The 18,131-nt window shown below is 47.2% G+C and overlaps 1 protein-coding gene across 3 annotated transcripts in view; it reads left to right on the top strand.

The window, feature by feature from the left end:
* NF2 (NF2, moesin-ezrin-radixin like (MERLIN) tumor suppressor) overlaps nucleotides 1-18,131 on the top strand; it is a 78,478-nt gene that overhangs the window by 44,668 nt on the left and 15,679 nt on the right. For all 3 annotated transcript variants that reach the window (XM_027124355.1, XM_027124356.1, XM_027124357.1), the window contains exons 7-14: nucleotides 2,194-2,269; nucleotides 4,661-4,795; nucleotides 9,692-9,766; nucleotides 11,428-11,541; nucleotides 14,123-14,245; nucleotides 14,908-15,125; nucleotides 16,324-16,429; nucleotides 16,903-17,030. In XM_027124355.1, the coding sequence (XP_026980156.1) occupies nucleotides 2,194-2,269; nucleotides 4,661-4,795; nucleotides 9,692-9,766; nucleotides 11,428-11,541; nucleotides 14,123-14,245; nucleotides 14,908-15,125; nucleotides 16,324-16,429; nucleotides 16,903-17,030 (975 nt within the window). The remainder of the gene's footprint in view (nucleotides 1-2,193; nucleotides 2,270-4,660; nucleotides 4,796-9,691; nucleotides 9,767-11,427; nucleotides 11,542-14,122; nucleotides 14,246-14,907; nucleotides 15,126-16,323; nucleotides 16,430-16,902; nucleotides 17,031-18,131) is intronic.

The raw sequence follows: 18,131 nt of genomic DNA, 5'->3' as shown, positions 1-18,131 counted from the left end.
GGATGGATCTAGAGACTGTCATACAGAGTGAAGTAAGTCAGAAAGAGAAAAACAATTATCATATATTAACGCATATATGTGGAACCTAGAAGAATGGTACAGATGAACCAGTTTGCAGGGCAGAAACAGAGACACAGATGTAGAGAAAAAATGTATGGACACCAAGGGGGGAAAGTGGTGGGGGCATGGTGGTGGGATGAATTGGGAGATTGGGATTGACATACATTCACTAATATGTATAAAATAACTAATAAGAATGTGCTGTATAAAAAAATAAAATTCAAAAAAAAAGTTCTATTATATGCATATCCCATAGCTTTTGCATCCATTCCTCTATTGATGGTATTTGGAGTAGCTATAGGTCTTTCACTTTTACAGAATGTTCTGCAGTGTACAATCTGATATCATTATATAATTGTATGAGTAGTTCTGAGGATAGATCCTTTAGAGGAGCTGCTGAAGCAAAGGATGTGAGCATTTCGCGTCTTGACAGGTGCCTCCAAATTGCCCTCTGAAAAGGTTGTACCTATTTACAAGCCCATCGGCTGTGTGTGAAAGTCTTCCCCCCCCATTCTCTCCCCAACACTGGTTTTTAACCAATCTAATTTTTGTGATCTAAAAGATGAAATTTTGTATCTTAAATATTAATTAGCATTTCCCCAATCACTTTAGGAATTGATCATCTTTTCATTAGCCTTTAATATTTTTTTTCTCTTCTTCAAATCAACTTCCTATTACATGTTGTTGTTGTTGTTGTTGTTGTTTTTTGCGGTACGCGGGCCTCTCACTGTGTGGCCTCTCCCGTTGCGGAGCACAGGCTCCGGACGCGCAGGCTCAGCGGCCATGGCTTCTGGGCCCAGCCGCTCTGCGGCATGTGGGATCTTCCTGGACCGGGGCATGAACCCGCGTCCCCTGCATCGGCAGGCGGACTCTCAACCACTGCGCCACCAGGGAAGCCCACATGTTGTTTTTAACTCTTAAAAAAGTATACCGAAAAGTGGACAAGTCGTAAATATACCACTTGATGGATTCTTACAAAGTGAAAACACCAGGTAACACGAGGTGACAAGAAAGCACGTGCCCCCGATCACTCCTTCCCAGAGGTAACCACTCTTCTGAATCCAACTCCATGGATTAGTGTTGCCTGTTTTAAACATTGTATAAGTGCAATCAGACAGTTTCTGTTATTTGTGCCTCACTTCTTTTATGCAGCATGATATTGTGAGATTTCGGTTTGTGGCTTGTAACGGTGGTTTTTTCCATTTTTGTTGCTGTGTAGAATCCCGCTGTATTCATAGACCACACATTATTTATCCATTCCACTATTGATGGACATTTAGGTTGTCCCATTGTCTCCTGGTTTTTGCTGTTACAAATAACATCAAACAATTTTCCAAAGCAATTGTATCAATTTACCTCAACAACGTGTGTGATTTCAAGTTTCTCCACCTGCTTGCCACTGCTTATCCTCTCAGGTTGAATTTTTTAAATTCATTTGAGACCATATTGAGATGGGAGAGAGGGAAGAAGGCAAGGTCATAGGGAGAATTGAGTTAAGATATTTCAACACTGTACCTATCTGGGAGTTTTCTGCAAGTCATTGCTACTTCAAGAGCTTCCTTTAAGTCTGACTCACAACTTAGAAGTGGGTGAGCTGGCTTGGGTTTGACAGCCTGGATAGCTCTTGCCCTAACCTCTAGCAACATCCAAAGGATTAAAATCAGGAAGGTGCCTTAACCTCCAATAACACCCAAAGGAATAAAATCAGAAAGGCAGCTCTCAGGTAGCTTGCAGAGAGAGATACATCATTACCAAAACCTTCTAGGTGAAGAAAGTACGCAATTAGATAAAGCAACAGCTTACGTAAAGTTCGAACATACAAATCCATTTGAGGGAGCAGATGTACTATGTGCTTTTCTTGAATTACTCAAGCCGGGTGTCACTATTTACCAAGGGTAAAGCGTGAAATTGAAGCCAAGAGACACTAATGAATCGATTCCCTTGTTTTCATGGGGACGGGAAATTCTGCTTCACCTCTGTGTGGTGTGGTTAACAGACTTGGGATCGGGCAGAGCTTGGCTGGTAGCTGCCTGGCTCGCGTCTTCCCACAGTTTCGAAGCTCAGCTCGGTGTGCGCCGCCCTCCAGATTTCTCATTTCCGTGCCAGTGACGGTGTCTTTCATTCTCCTCGCAGGGACGAAGCTGAAATGGAATATTTGAAGATAGCTCAGGACCTGGAGATGTACGGTGTGAACTACTTTACAATCCGGGTGTGTAGAAGCCTCTGCGAGTTCCCTGTGTGTGGGTGGAGACTGAATGAGGGCAGACCGTTAAAACGGGTCCCTCCCCATCCCAGGGCGGTATTCAACAACAGTTCAGGGGAAGAGGAAGGGGAGGGTCTAAGAGCCTCATTTTCTATATTGGGACTTAAATTAGATCCTAGGTGATTACGTATCAGTGGAGCCCGTGAGGGCCTGGTCCTGTCTGGGCAGAAACCTGTCTGAATGCTCTGGTGTAACATTTGATTATCTCTGGCTCTGTGAGATCCGGGTCCACAGGGAACACCTGTAAATACTTTCTTCCCCCAGGACACAAGGAGAATAAAGCTGCTTTTACAGATTACTGATTTGTTTGGGTGGGGACTCTCCCTGGCAGGCTAATTGATTTTCTATGCAGACCATTAACAGTCCGCTGTCCTCTGGGAACCCGCTGCTCCTGCACCGGAGAAGCGTTTGTTTTCAGCCCCTGTCCGGCCTTTCAAGCATCTTTCTCCTGAGGCTCTGCTGCTGGTCGCAGCTCCTCCCAAAGGAGTTCATGCAATTTGCTGAAGTATTTCATTCCCGGTTCCAAACTGTAGATGAGTAGACAGTAAAACAGCCATCATTATAGTTAAGGCTTGCTTTCCTTTTCAGGGTTTCCATAAATTTTGTATTAAATTTAGGTAAATTGAAACACATGTAAAATATCCTAGGGATAGCTTTCTACTTTGTTTTCTAAATACGTATTTTTAATGGATCATTTGCATAAAATAAGGCACGCTGACAAATTATGTCATTTTTGTATAGTATACAAATGCCTAAAAGATTTTCCCTAATAACGCCAAAGGTTGTTTTCTAAAGTTTTATTAATTTGTATTTGCTAATTGTTTGGTTTCTTTAAGGTCAGACTCATTTGACACATTTCTGTGGTTTTGTCCATATGACTCCTCTTGCTCCACCACCTACATTCTAGAAAACTAGTATTTTATAACCTTTCAAAACCAGCTTCTTATGAGGGAATATTTCTACAGCAGACTAAATTATACTATTTTGTGCGTGTGTGTCTTGTATTGCGCGATAGATGAGGCTAATGGATATTTTAGTGTCTTTGTGTTAAAGTTCCCGAAATTTCACCATCACCTAAGGAAGACGTGTGCTTAAAACAATTTGAAAGGGGCTGCTTGAGTCCCCACTTCTCTGTTTATTCTCTAGAACAGTTGGAGCCTCATGATAGGAGGCAGAGGGTGCAATCCATTTTTTTAAAAAACTTAAGCTAGAAACATAATGAAACGTCTTGTTTTCCAAAACGTACTATAGATTTTTAAAGCACAAAGCCTCACTTGTGTTAACACAGTGGTTTTAAGAGCCCTGCAGATGAGCAGACGACTCTCCCTCCTGGTTTGGTGATCACATCTGACTTCAGGTGTTAGCTCAAGTAAAAGATGTATCTCAGAGTGCTCACTCCTCCTCCTGACGCCTGCTGTTAGCCTTGTACTTCTCATCACAGTCCCGGCACCTTCTCGGTTTGCAGACCTTTTTTCCTGCCCTGGAGTCTTGGGTCCGTTTCCTTGTTGTCAGCAAGGGGTCAGGTGTGGGGAGATTCCCCCCACTGCCGTACGAGGACCAGACTGCAGCACAGGGCGATGGGCCTGCAGCCCGAAGAGGTGGCTTCCAGGTGCACACTGGTCAGTGATATGGGGGCCCAGGGCGCTTGCCCTATGGGTGCCCTGGCTGCTGGCCGGACTGCCATCAGAGTTACAGCCTGTGTACAGTCTATCAATTAAAGTTTTACACAGCTTTATTGGGGTACAATTTATATATAATTCATTTTGATGTATTTTTCCGATATTTTGTAGTAAAAAATTTCCAACATGCAGGGAAGTTGGAAGACTTTTACAGTGCATACCTATGTATACCCACAGCCTGGATTCTACAGTTAACACTTTATACTTGCTTTATCACATTGAAACTACATTTTAATGTAAAATAAGGCCATCTGATCCCAGCATTTAGAGTTTTCTTTCTGGTAGTACAGTAACCTTTTCTTTTAATATAAGAGGTGTTTAATCCTACAAGTTTTTATTCTACATCTATGATAAGCCAGTTATTTAATTAGTGGTAACAGTGTTTCGATTACCTCTACTTTAGCCATCGAGCCAGTGACAGGAGCCCCCAGTGATCCTTCCGTGGGACACATGAGTAACAAGAATGGTATCATTTTGCCTCCACCTGCCCCAGTTCAGGAAGCTGGAGGCCCCCTGGGTTCTAAGACAACAGTGACTTCTGTTGGGACCTGTTGAAACTTGTCACATGTAACGGTCTATGCCAGGTTCTTCGGGAAGTTGAATAAAATCTTGAGCCTCAGCTGGAGGTGACGGTGGCTGTTCTTTGTCAAATCTACAGAATAAAAAGGGCACAGAGCTGCTGCTCGGAGTGGATGCTTTGGGGCTTCACATTTATGACCCTGAGAACAGGCTGACCCCCAAGATCTCCTTCCCGTGGAACGAAATCCGAAACATCTCGTACAGCGACAAGGAGGTAGGACCTGTCTGCACTGTAGATGCCCTGGCGGCCCAGCAGGTTTTTCCCCATCTCTCCTCCTTCTGGAGCAGCCCCAGCCAGACCGCTCCTTGTTAGCAGCAAGATCCTTTAATTCCCAGGCTTTGGGTTTTTGCTTGTTGATCTTTATAGTATTTACAGAACAGTACTGGCATCCTATTTTCAAACAGCATCACTAAACCCCTCTGCTGACTAATGAGAGGCTGGGAAGCTCAACTGTCAGGACTAAAACCTGGAGAACAGTAAACAAACCAGAAAGTAACCCTTTCTTATTACTTGGCTTTCTATTTCTGGTGAGAATTCTCTTTGTTTTTTTATTTTTAAATAAATTTATTTATTTTATTTATTTTTATTTTTGGCCGTGTGGGTCTTAGTTGCTGTGCGTGGGCTTTCTCTAGTTGCGGCGAGAGGGGGCTACTGTTGGTTGTGGTGCGCAGGCTTCTCATTGTGGTGGCTTCTCCTGTTGCGGAGCACGGACTCTAGGCACGCGGGCTTCAGTAGTTGTGGCACGTGGGCTCAGTAGTTGTGGCTTGCTGACTCCAGAGTGCAGGCTCAGTAGCTGTGGCACACGGGCTTAGTTGCTCTGCGGCATGTGGGATCTTCCCAGACCAGGGATCAAACCCGTGTCCCCTGTATTGGCAGGCAGATTCTTAACAACTGCGCCACCAGGGAAGCCCCTCTCTTTATATTTTAAATGCGGTGTATATTAAACCCTCTCTCCGTGTCCAGTGCTTGATTCATGCGGTGCAGAGATATGGGTATACACACACACACCTCTCCATAACATGTATATGAATGTATATATATTTTATATATATATATATATATATATATATATATAAAAAATACATAATGTATACATATCAGCAGTGATATAAAGGATATCAGGCCAACTTGCTTACAAGAATTAAAGAAAAATTAAGTTTGAATAATTCAAATGAGCACTATAACTTAGAATTCAAATATTACTACATAGGATTGTGACTTTTCCCTAATGCTGTAATCCTATATTTATTCATTCTTTGTTAATTTTTTAAATTAATTTTTATTGGAGTATAGTTGCTTTACAATGTTGTGTTAGTTTCTGCTGTACAGCAAAGTGAATCAGTTAAACATATACATATATCCACTCTTTTTTAGATTCTTTTCCCATATAGGTCATTACAGAGTATTGAGTAGAGTTCCCTGTGCTATACAGTAGGTTCTTATTAGTTATCTATTTTATATATAGTAGTGTGGATATGTCAGTCCCAATCTCCCAATTTATCCCCTCCCCCGCCCTTTCCCCTTTGGTAGCCACATTCATTGTTAAGTTTAAGAGAGTTTTTGAGCATCTCCTTTGTGTTAGGTTTTGTGGGAGAAACAAAGATGTAGAGAATGCAGTCTCAGCCCTCAGGGAAGTTATAGTCAAGTAGTGACTCAACTGCCGTGATACATAACCTCAGTGTGAGCGGCTGGTGACAGAGGTGGTGATGATATGGTGCTTTTCCACCTGCCAGCAGCTTTGCCCTGGCTCTGATTCAGTCTTCACAAGAACACTGCTGTGAGAGTAGGGGCTGTGTTCTGGTTGCTCTGTGTCACCTCAGGAAGCAGAGATGCACAGGGATCAGGTGACCTGTGTCTGGTGAGAGGAATAGCAGAAGCCACATCCCCCGAGTTTCCAGAGAAGCACAGAGGACGGGCCCTGAGACTCTGCACCAGGCTGAGGAAGGCAGGCCCCGGGCGTGGAGTGAGTAACAGAGACGGCCCACGTGGCTGCCTGCAGAGCCCCCACCCCGTGCAGGTTTCCTGCTTTCTCTTTCCTCGTGTAGCAACTAGAGGAAAGGAGCACCAGGCCCCTGGTTGCCAGTATGTGGTTGAGATCCACTCGGCCATGCTTGATGAGACAGATTGAGCTTCTTAATTCAAAACATTTTGGCTTCTCAGATTTTTGTAAGTAATCCAGGAGATGAGCATTTAGGTATTTCTTTTTTAAAGCACTTAAACTGAAAGTTCTACGTGACTTAAAGCAGTAGGTGTGCTGGTAGTTTTTCATCTCCTAATTTCATAAAGTCTATTTACTGCACATCCACAACTTCGCGTGCTAAAGGCTCCCAAAACACTCATCCTTCACGGAAGCCAAGCAGTGAAGTCTCCCCTAGTGCGATGGCTCGACACAGTAAACTAATATTCCCTCTCCCGGGGCAAGGCGCCCCCGAGTTCCGTCAGGTCAGTAACTCGCACAGTGCAAGGGCCCCAAGCTGGCTTGACATGATGAGAAGTAGTCTTGGTCATTATATACAACAACCATGCTGTCACAACAGAAGTGCTGGTTTATTTTAAGTGAGCCATTGATTCTGTGTGCATGCCCCGGCATGGCACCGAGCCTGTGGTTTCCCCACTCCTTGAGGTTTCCCACTGACAGCTCTGGGCTTTGATAGCAGGGCCAAAAATAAGCTCACGAAATTCATAAATAGCAGCCTACACAAGAGCAATACTGCTTCTAAGTTCACTTGACCAAAAGCGAAACAAAGGACCGTTTTTCTGTCCTCTGTGTGCTAACCCCTTGTTGGACAATATAGCATGTGAAAGAAATACCCAAGAATAGATCTTCCTAAACGACTTCATCTGCTTAGCAAGTCTTTCTTGGGAGTGGATATTCATGTTTAAAGTGCATCTCTGTCTATGACATAAATCACAGCAAGATCCTTTCTGACCCACCTCCTAGAGAAATGGAAATAAAAACAAAAATAAACAAATGGGACCTAATGAAACTTAAAAGCTTTTGCACAGCAAAGGAAAACATAAGACGAAAAGACAACCCTCAGAATGGTAGAAAATATTTGCAAATGAAGCAACTGACAAAGGATTAAACTCCAAGCAGCTCATGCAGCTCAATATCAAAAAAACAAACAACCCAATCCAAAAATGGGCAGAAGACCTAAATAGACATTTCTCCAAAGAAGATATACAGATTGCCAACAAACACATGAAAGGATGCTCAACATCACTAGTCATTAGAGAAATGCAAATCAAAACTACAATGAGGTATTACCTCACACCAGTTAGAATGGTCATCATCAAAAAGTCTACAAACAATAAATGCTGGAGAGGGCGTGGAGAAAAGGGAACCCTCTTGCACTGTTGGTGGGAATGTAAATTGATACAGCCACTATGAAGAACAGTATGGAGGTTCCTTAAAAAACTAAAAATAGAACTACCATACGACCCAGCAATCCCACTACTGGGCATATACTCTGAGAAAACCATAATTCAAAAAGAGTCATGTGCCACAATGTTCATTGCAGCTGTATTTACAATAGCCAGGACATAGAAGCAACCTAAGTGTCCATCGACAGATGAATGGATAAAGAAGATGTGGCACATATATACAATGGAATATTACTCAGCCATAAAAAGAAACGAAATTGAGTTATTTGTAGTGTGGTGGATGGACCTAGAGTCTGTCATACAGAGTGAAGTAAGTCAGAAAGAGAAAAACAAATACCGTATGCTAACACATATATATGGAATCTAAATAAGAAAAAAAAAAGGTTCTGAAGAACCTAGGGGCAGGACAGGAATAAAGATGCAGACGTAAAGAATGGACTTGAGGACACGGGGAGGGGGAAGGGTAAGCTGGGACGAAGTGAGAGAGTGGCATGGACATATATACACTACCAAATGTAAAATAGATAGCTAGTGGGAAGCAGCCGCATAGCACAGGGAGATCAGCTCGGTGCTTTGTGACCACCTAGAGGGGTGGGAGGGAGACGCAAGAGGGAGGAGATATGGGGATATATGTATATGTATAGCTGATTCACTTTGTTATACAGCAGAAACTAACACACCATTGTAAAGCAATTATACTCCAATAAAGATGTTAAAAATAAAAAAATAAAAAAAGGAAATAAAGTGCATCTTTGAAATCTAGGATGTGTCCGGTCTCATCAGGAATGAATGAGAACAACAGTTGCCGTTTTTTCTTTATATTCGACCCTGCCTGGTAGTCTGGCCCTGGGTTCTCCTACTAAGCTACCCACCCTCCCACCCGCCCATCCATAGCATTCCTCTTTCTCTCCCCTTTGATTTTTGTAGTATTTTCCTTTTCTACTGCAGTCCATTCTTTGTCACTCTTTAACCGTATTCTTTCTATTAACAGTTTTCTTCAAACCATCCCCATGTTTGGAAATCTGGGGTGACACCCTGTATGCTGTCACATCAAATCTAAGCCCTTCTGACTGCCCATCCCCAGCCCACCTCACCAGCCCCGACTCCTGCCTTCCTCCCAGTCTAAACCCATGGTTTTATCTTAGTCATCAAAGAGTTAATAATGACACACACACACACACACACACACACACACACACGCGCGCGCGCGCGCGCGCGCGCACTAACACTGCTCATTTCCCCATCTCTGCCTTATTCCTATTGCTTGCCCTGTCCAGAATGCCCCTCCATCCTACCTTTTAGCTTCTCTGTCATATTCTTTGTCTAAGACCAGCTTATGTCCATACTACCCTGAGGATTTGTGACTTGTGCCACCCAATGAGGCACTAACACGTGATGTAATCTCTTGAGTAGTTGACTCTTGTTGGTCTAGTTCCAGCCAGGTGGTGAGCCTCCTGTAGGCAGGGCCGCCTCTGCGGCGGCCCTCCCAGTGTTGGCCTCAAAGTTGGGCCTGTCAAGGGTTTGTATTTCAGATTTCCAAGCCTAAGATGGTGCCGAGAACCCAGCTTCCAGGATCCTGAACTTCCTGGGCACCATGAAGCCAGGACAAGGCATGGCCTCGTGCTGGAACTTTGCTAGGGGGGTTGCTGCTTTTGTGGAATTTCCCAGTTGGTGGCAATGTTCTAGGCTATCAGACTGAAACTGTTTTCTGCTTTTTCCTTTCAGTTTACTATTAAGCCATTGGATAAGAAAATTGATGTCTTCAAATTTAACTCCTCAAAGCTTCGTGTTAATAAGCTGGTAAGTTGAGATCCTGGTTTTTGTTACAGACTGTAGTTTTTCTGTGAAATTGAAAGCCGTTTTTGAACCAGTATCAGAGTGACATGTTGTGAGGTGTAGAATGATAACTTACTTGGTACGTGCTTCTCTGATCAGCCTTGAAAGATTTCTCTTTAGCGTAACCTAAAGAGTCAAACGTACATTTTGTGATGAGGAATTTCTAAAAGTTATTTTTATTGAAGTACTTTATACATATGAAAGAATATGTATAATGTATACATGGGGTATAAAGAACAACAGAAATAAACAGCTTCCTACCCACCACCAAGCTTTAAGAAACAGCACACTCCCAACGCTGTGGAACCGCCCTTGCATTAGCACCCTGCTGTCCCCCCTCTCCCCAAAGGTGACCACCATTCTCAGCTGTGTGCTTAATATCCCCCTGCTTTTCATCAGAACTTTAGTTCGTATACGGCAAGTTATGTATGTTTTTGAAATTTATGTATGTGCTATCAACTGTGTTCTTCTGTCACATGCCTTTTTTACACATTATGTTTTGAGATTTATCTACGTTGATGCTCAAAGATATGGTCCTTTCATTTCACTGCTGTATAGTATTCCATTATATATTCTGTTAAAATATATATATATATATATTTTTTCTCCGTTCTCCTGTTAATGGACAATTAAGTGCTTTCTGCATCTTGTATCTGCCCACTGGTGCGCATGGGCAATTGCTTCCGTGGAGTCTAGAGAGTGTCTTCACATAGCCCTGCATGTGGTATATGTCCAAATTCAAGGTTATGTCACGTTGTTTTCCAAAGAAGGTGAATTAATGTACAGATCCAACAACCTGGGTGAGACTTCCTTTTGCCTTATATCCTATATCCTCAGCAATTGTGTTATTAGCCTTTAAAAATTTTTGCCAATCTTGTGCATTTAAAATGGTATCTTCAGTGTCATATTAATTTGCATCTTTACTAATGAGGTTGAATATCTTTTTGTATATTTATTGGCCAGTCTCATTGTCTCTTTTGTCAAACTTGTTTCTTGTCTTTTGGCTGTTTTTCTTTTGGGTTGTTTGTTTTCTTTATTGGTTATCTCTTCTTCCACTTTGTGTCTTATTTTTCCTCTTGCTTTTTATGTCTTAACAAATTTTAATGTAGATAAACGTATACATCTTTTCCTTAACTATTTGCGCTTTTTGTGTCTTGCTTGACATCTTTCCTTATCCTGTGACCATCAAGATATTCTTCTATGTTCTCTTCTAAGAATTTCCATGGCTTGATCTTTGCACTTAAGGCATTAATTCCTCTGGAGTCGAGTTCTGCATGTGGTGGAGGTGGGGGAATCCAACTTACTTTTTTCCCACGAATGACTTGTCGTCCCAGCCCTGCCTGTTGAACAAGCTTAGCCGTCATCTTCCCTGGTCTGCGGAGCCATGCCCTGACTCCACAGAGTGAGGGGCATCAGAAGACAAGCTAAATGGCACCCCTTCCTCTCTTCACTGTGATTGTCTCCAGAGCTGAGGCCTGGAGGCCACAGGGAGGACGTTGGTGTTTCCCTCCATACCTTCTCTCAGGTTCCCCACAAGAGCCCTTGGACCAAGATGCTGTAGCTGCTGTGCTGTCTCAGTGGAGTCAACGTGTGGGTATAACATTTCTCCTGCTTTCATTGCACAGATTCTCCAGCTGTGTATCGGGAACCACGACCTGTTTATGAGGAGGAGGAAGGCTGATTCTTTGGAAGTTCAGCAGATGAAAGCTCAGGCCAGGGAGGAGAAGGCCAGAAAGCAGGTGAGTAGGTGAACTGCCGTTGTCTCCTGGTGGTGGTCTCGGCCGGGAGGTAAGGAGTGGTCATGGGCTCACAGGAGTCCTTTGAGCACGGATCTGCCTACTCTTATTTTATTCCTGTTGGGTCTTTTTGGCTGATGAATAAATGATGGTGGGATGTCAGCTCTGGAAATGAGGAATAAACTCTAACAGCATATCTCAAAGACACATCCCTAGTTATTTCTGCAGTGAATTGAGTGAAGTGTGATTAATGCACGTTGTGGGCAGAGATAGCCAAGCCCACATGTATCCACCCACCTATCCACCCATCCATCCATCTATCCATCCATCCATCCATCCATCCATCCATCGTCCATGCAGCTAAGCTTTCATTCTTTCTGCCTGCCTGTCTCCTGTGCCCAGACTTCTCCTTTTCTAATTAGATGGTGATGGAATGTAGGGCAGCATCTCTGCGCCCACTGCTGGAATTAGACTCCGGCCGCGCTTCCCCATTGCAGATCAGCCCAGGCGGCACATCGCCCACAGCGAGAGGTGCCAGGAGCACGTTATCAGCAGTCTGGACGATCTGCATCATTGTTTTCTACTCTTAGACCTTTTTGACTCACCGCAATCCGCACAGCTAATCTGAGCCCCGCTGCTGAGAAATATCAATCATGGCTTTGGATGAACTACTAGACAGAGTAGCAGCAGCTGCAATCGGCTGCCCTTAGGACTTGCAGGCTTGGAGGGGTAATAATTAGTCTGTGTGCAGCCCTCTAATTTGGGTCCTCCGACGAAGCTGGCTCCCGGCCCTGAGGTTTAGAATGAAATGCCCAGTGTGATCCATTGTGCTCTCGGCTCCGTCTCTGTGCTCTCGGCTCCGTCTCTTTGCTCTCTGAGATGGCAGGCCACAGATGTACTCTTTGGGATGCTTTGGGGTGGGGTGGGGGGCAGTGGAATGGATTTTGCTGGACAAAGAAATGCTCCTGGGCCAGCACAGGGTCATAGTGGCAACATCAAGAAGAGCCCTCTCTGACCTCTTTGTCAGCAGAGGAAAGCTTAGAAGTGAGAGATCTGATCACGGCAAGGAGTGTGTAAGCCTCCAGGCTGGCAGAGAGTAGCTTGAACACACCCCTGGACCTGCACTGCCTGTAGGATGGCAGATGCACGTTCCTGGCATCTGGCAACCACAGGTCAGGGGCTCCATGGCCCAGCAGTACAGACATTGACCTTGGAGCCAGATGTGAAACTTAGTATGTGACCCTAGTGATTGACTTACCTTCCAGATCTCGGTTTTCTTATCTGTCAAGTGGAGCTAAGTATCTCTCTTCTGTGTCTCAGATCAGAGGACACACTGTACCTGAAGGTCTTTGTGAGCTGAAACCGCTTTGCAAACAGGAGGTCCCTTATGATTGGGGTGGAGGTCTCAGGGAGCGTGCAATGCTGAGAGCAGAAGGGGGTTGTAGACTTTTTTCAAGTGGAGGATAATGGGGATCTAGTCATCCACCTAATGGGAATTGTAATATGATGGAAATTAGAGAACAAATCGGCCAAGCTTTTCATTGACCTGCAAGAGGAAAACTGGAGAAAAATTTACTGTATTTTATTGCTTGTCTTTGCATTATTCCTTTGAGGCCCAATGCGTTTTTTTGACTTACTATTTAGAAAAAGCAGCAATCTTAAAAATCTTGTGTTTGGGAGAAGATTGAAGCAAGAAGTAAGTAATTAAATGTGCTTTAATTATTTAAGGAAGAAAATAGTGCAGTGGTCACTTCTGGCTCCTGCTTTCTGAACTCAGCTAGAGCCCTAGGATCACAGAGAATAGCACTTGTCCTCTGCTTGTTCCCCTTATTAAGCTCGGCATGTGGCCCAATTAATACAGTGATCCGGAAGGCAAGGGAGGCGGCAGCAGCTTAGTGCTGGTGCCGTAAGGATCAGGGCCGCGTCCTCACTCCTCCCCCCCGTGCTCCCTCCTGTCACAGGCCTGGCTCAGGAGTTGCTTTCGCTTGAGGCTGTGGGGGTCTGTGCCTGGCTGCCGCCGCCTCCTGCTGTGAAATACGATGTGTGAGCTATTGATGCATCACACGGATGATTCCATCTTCTCCGAGGGTCAGAGGCAAGAGTGGAGCTACTGTTGATGAGATTAGAGGTGTGGGATGGGTCCGTGTGGATAAGAAGTGGCACGGTGGCTCACGGTGGTGGAGAGGGACACGTGGTCTATCTCTGGAGCTGCCCCTTGGGGAGAAGGAGCCTGCATTGTGTCCTGTCAGCTGCAGGGCAGAGCCACTGGGGTCTCAGGCACGTTGGCCAGGTAGCTGTTTCCGTACCCAGCGTGTACGGATGCGCCCGTACATCCAGGTGGAGACTGGCTCCGTGTTCTGCTGTTTGTTCATTTACAACTAGATGATTTTTCAAGGAGCACGGCTTTCCACTCTAGAGCTGGTTTAGAAGGATGGAGGGTGGTGGACAAGGAGAATGACACTGGTACCTAAAGTCCAGGGAAGAAAAGGGTCCCCAGAGGGGAGACCCTGGGCACTGGCTGTCCTCAGATCTGTGGCACAGCAGGTCATGGGCCCTGTGACCAGCGGCCGCTCATTCCCCCTAGATGGAGAGGCAGCGCCTCGCTCGAGAGAAGCAGATGAGGGAGGAGGCTGAACGCACGAGGGACGAACTGGAGAGGAGGCTGCTGCAGATGAAGGAAGAGGCGACGATGGCCAACGAAGCCCTGGTGACTTCCAAGGGGCTGGGTCCTGGGAGGCTACTCGGACTCCCTCTGGTTCTGGAGTTAGGCCCCCAAGGACCACAGATTAGGCACATTTACTTTGACATTTTGGCTTAAAATTATTGTCTTCCTCTCCGCCTGTGTTTCCAGGAGCAGATTTAGATTGAGTTCAACCTCCAAGTGCAGGCAGACTCCACTCACTGTGGGTCGCCTTTCCCGCAGGGTGTCTCAGCCTTGGCCTGCCCCACCTCGGGACCAGGTCATCCCCTGGTGGGGGCCATCCTGTGTGTTGAGGGCTGGTTGGCCGTGTCCCTGGCCTCTGCCCACTAGATTCCCCTATTTGTGACAATCAAAAATGTCTCTAGACATTGTGATGCGTCCCCAGAGGGCACAGTCTCCCGTGCTTTTGAAGCACTTATTTAAAGAGAAAGGACAGAGTTAAGTTGGGTTTCTCCCTCATAAAGTGTAGCCTCAGCTCAAGTGGTCCCCATGGAGGGACCCTGAAGGGCCTTCTGAGAAGTTGAAGGGTGTGGCTTGGGGACACTCAGTGGCAGGGCCCCAAGGAGTCCAAGACCTTGGTCCTTGCTGACCTGAGTGTCTGAGGCCTGATCGGGGCGGGATGACAGGCACAGGACTCCTGTTCCCGCTGAGCACGCTCTTTTCTCCAGATGCGGTCTGAGGAGACAGCCGACCTGTTGGCCGAAAAGGCCCAAATCACTGAGGAGGAGGCAAAGCTCCTGGCACAGAAGGCGGCAGAGGCCGAACAGGAGATGCAGCGCATCAAGGCCACGGCCATCCGGACGGAGGAAGAGAAGCGCCTTATGGAGCAGAAGGTGCTGGAGGCCGAAGTGCTGGCGCTGAAGATGGCTGAGGAGTCCGAGAGGAGGTCAGCATGGGGGCGGGGAGGCCCTGCGCTGGGGCAGAGCCTGCGGGCAGCTGCTGACCCGTCTCCCGGGCAGGGGCAGAGGCTCCTTCCCGCACAGGCCGGTGGGGCTGGAGCTGGACGGGCGCAGGAACCTAGTTCTCCTGTCCAGTGGACTCTGGTCGGGCTGTGCCTTTGCGATGAGCCCCGGTCTCTGTGATGCTCGTGTTTGCAGGAAGACCATCGAGCTTGTCCACAGGCTGCTGTTAGCTGAGGAGACATGAGGAGGCTCTTCTGACATTTACAGAATGTGCTTCTTTTCCCTTTTGGTTTGAGGGGTGTGTGGGGAGACAGCAGCTATTCACCTTTAACGCTTCCCTGAAGATGGGAGGGGAGGGCAGGGTGCCCTGGCTCACAACCAGGTCGAAGGATGGGACTGTAGTCTGTGCTTTTCAAAGACAATTGGAGGCTCTGGGCTGTGCTGGTTCCGCAGCCGTCAGACAGCCCTGGCTCATTCCTCGCGGCACTCGGTCTGTGGGTTTAGAACACCTGAATTTGGCTTTTCACTGCCAGGGTGCAGTCGCTACAGTTTCCTCTCCATTCTTTGCGTGTCATTCTGGGAATACGGTTCCACGTTTCCTGCCCTGCCCCCGGATCCTTTCTTTCCATGTGCGGTCACTTCCCTGTGAATGATGTGTGTTGGGCTGGGTCCCCTGGGTCCAGTGTCCTGACGAGGCACGAGGCCCTCAGCGACGTACTTATCTTCCTGCCCGAGGAGGTTGTTTCACTTGGGGGTCGTGAAGAATCAGTTCTTTCACATCCTGCCCTTTGTGATCCAGTATGACACCTTTGCCCAGCCCACTCTCACCCAGAAAGAAGCAGAGGAAGCTTCTAGCCCCTCCCCCGATTTCCCTCCCCCTCCCCCAGTTGCAAAGGTTCATCCTTGACTCTTCTGGCCACCTGCTTCACTGCTCTCCCAGTTTTGATTTAAACTGGAAATCAATTGAAATGAACAATACCTGGGAATGTTGTTCCTGCTTCGGAAGTTCTGATTTCCTGTAAATCCTCCCCCACCCCCCAACCCCCGTGCTTGTTTGCCTGGTCTGGTGCCACCCTCAGGGTTAATCCAGCTCCCTCCTCTCCAGGGGTCAAGGGGGAAGAGGGGTCTCTTTCCTCCTCCTGTCATCTTCTGTGGAGCTGAGGACCCCTTCTCTCCTTGCAGGGCCAAGGAGGCAGATCAGCTGAAGCAGGACCTGCAGGAAGCCCGCGAGGCAGAGCGAAGAGCCAAGCAGAAGCTCCTGGAAATCACCACCAAGCCCACATACCCGGTGAGCCTGGGGCTGCCAGCCGCGCTGCTTCTCACCTCGTAGCGGTCCCTTCCCTCCCAGCCCTCCAGTTCCCCTGGTGGGGCCTTCAGGGCGACTGTTAAGCAAACGCATGGTGGAGCGAATGGTGCAGAATGTTCTAGGGCCTTGAAAGAGAGATGGGACGTAGGGAGGTGACTTGGTTTAAGCAAAGTAACAGAGGTGGGAAGCAAAGTGGTCCAAGGGGTAATAAATGATACCATTGATGATCTTATAGGGCAGATGGTGGGAGAAGTAGATTGGGGCCGTATTTTAGATGACCCTCTGATCTGGGAGGAGAAAGTCCTCAAAACAAATCTAACTGCCTCACTCTCTGCTTCAGGGGTGGGCACGCTGGGTCCAGAGCCTTTGTGGCCTCTGGAGGGGTGGGTGGTTGACGCAGCAGTGCCCTCGGTTCTTGTGGAACCGAACCTCCTAATCAGATTTCTCCTTCGTAGCCTATGAACCCACTCCCAGCCCCACTGCCTCCTGACATACCAAGCTTCAACCTCATTGGTGACAGCCTGTCTTTCGACTTCAAGGATACTGACATGAAGCGGCTTTCCATGGAGATAGAGAAAGAAAAGTACGGAGCCCCCTCCCCTCCCCTGTGCCCCGCGTGGGCAGCCTGGCACTAACTCCTACAAAGGTTTGTTCTGTCCTCACCCACTGGGAGAGGAATTTCCTAATAGGAAATGAAGGGCGGCAGACCAGCATTCATCTTCCAGGATAAAAATGACACTTGATTGGTGATCCGGAGTTTGTAGTGACTCCAGAGCTCACCTGAAGTCTAGGACTGGCTGTCAGAGGTCTCCAAGCCAGTCAGACCGCTGTTCACGTGGTGGTCCATGGTGGTCGTGTTCTAACCTGGTGATGCGACACGTTTCCTAGTTGTGTTCTCTGGCGGCTGAGCTCTGTGGCGGGTCCCATGTCTAGAACAAGGGCGAGAGAGAAGAAACTCCAGCTCAAGGCTGAGGAGGGCTAACGGCTGGGGCTACAGTCATCTTGAGCAGCCCTGCTGCGGGATCCGCACTTTGAGCCCAGCGTGCCCTGAGCTGTCTTCCTCCTTCACTTTATGGTCAGGGGACGTGGCTCTGAGATGGAAGGGAGCCCCACTGCAGAGGGCACCTAACCGAGGTCCCCTAATCAGGGCCGTCGGTAAATCGGCCATCTGTGCCATGGCTGGGCAGGGAAATGTCACAGTAGCTGCCAGGCACGAGGTGCCTGGGTGACAGGGTCCTTTATCTTTTATCTCATTTCGTTCCCACCAACTGACTTCAAAGGTAGGTTTAGTGTTCCCATTTATAAATGAGAACCCAGATTTAGAGCATTTAAGGAGCTCACCCAGCACCCCACAGCTGATGAGGGACAGATCCAGGGTTCAGCGCTTCGTCCGTCTGACTTTGCGGCCCATGTGCTTTCACCTTGTCTGGTGTCCTCAGGTAACCTTCTCCGTGTCCAGCACGGGCAGCCACAGGCCGGGCAGTAAGGCTCTCTGGGCTCATGTCCTGAGGGTAGAGGGACCCAGCGTCTCTGTCTGTGGCACCCACAGCCCCTCCACCCGTGGTGGAGTTCCCTCTGCCCTTCACTGTTTTCTAGGCGTGCTCAGCAGTACACGGTTGTGTGACTGTTTCCTAGGCGTGCTCAGCAGTACGTGGTTGTGTGACTGTTTCCTAGGCGTGCTCAG

This window comes from Aethalodelphis obliquidens, unplaced genomic scaffold (assembly GCF_003676395.1).
Source record: "Aethalodelphis obliquidens isolate GAN/ISIS:26980383/991018 unplaced genomic scaffold, ASM367639v1 scaffold28, whole genome shotgun sequence".
Lineage (NCBI taxonomy): Eukaryota > Metazoa > Chordata > Mammalia > Artiodactyla > Delphinidae > Aethalodelphis > Aethalodelphis obliquidens.
This window is presented reverse-complemented; position numbering and strand designations above follow the sequence as displayed.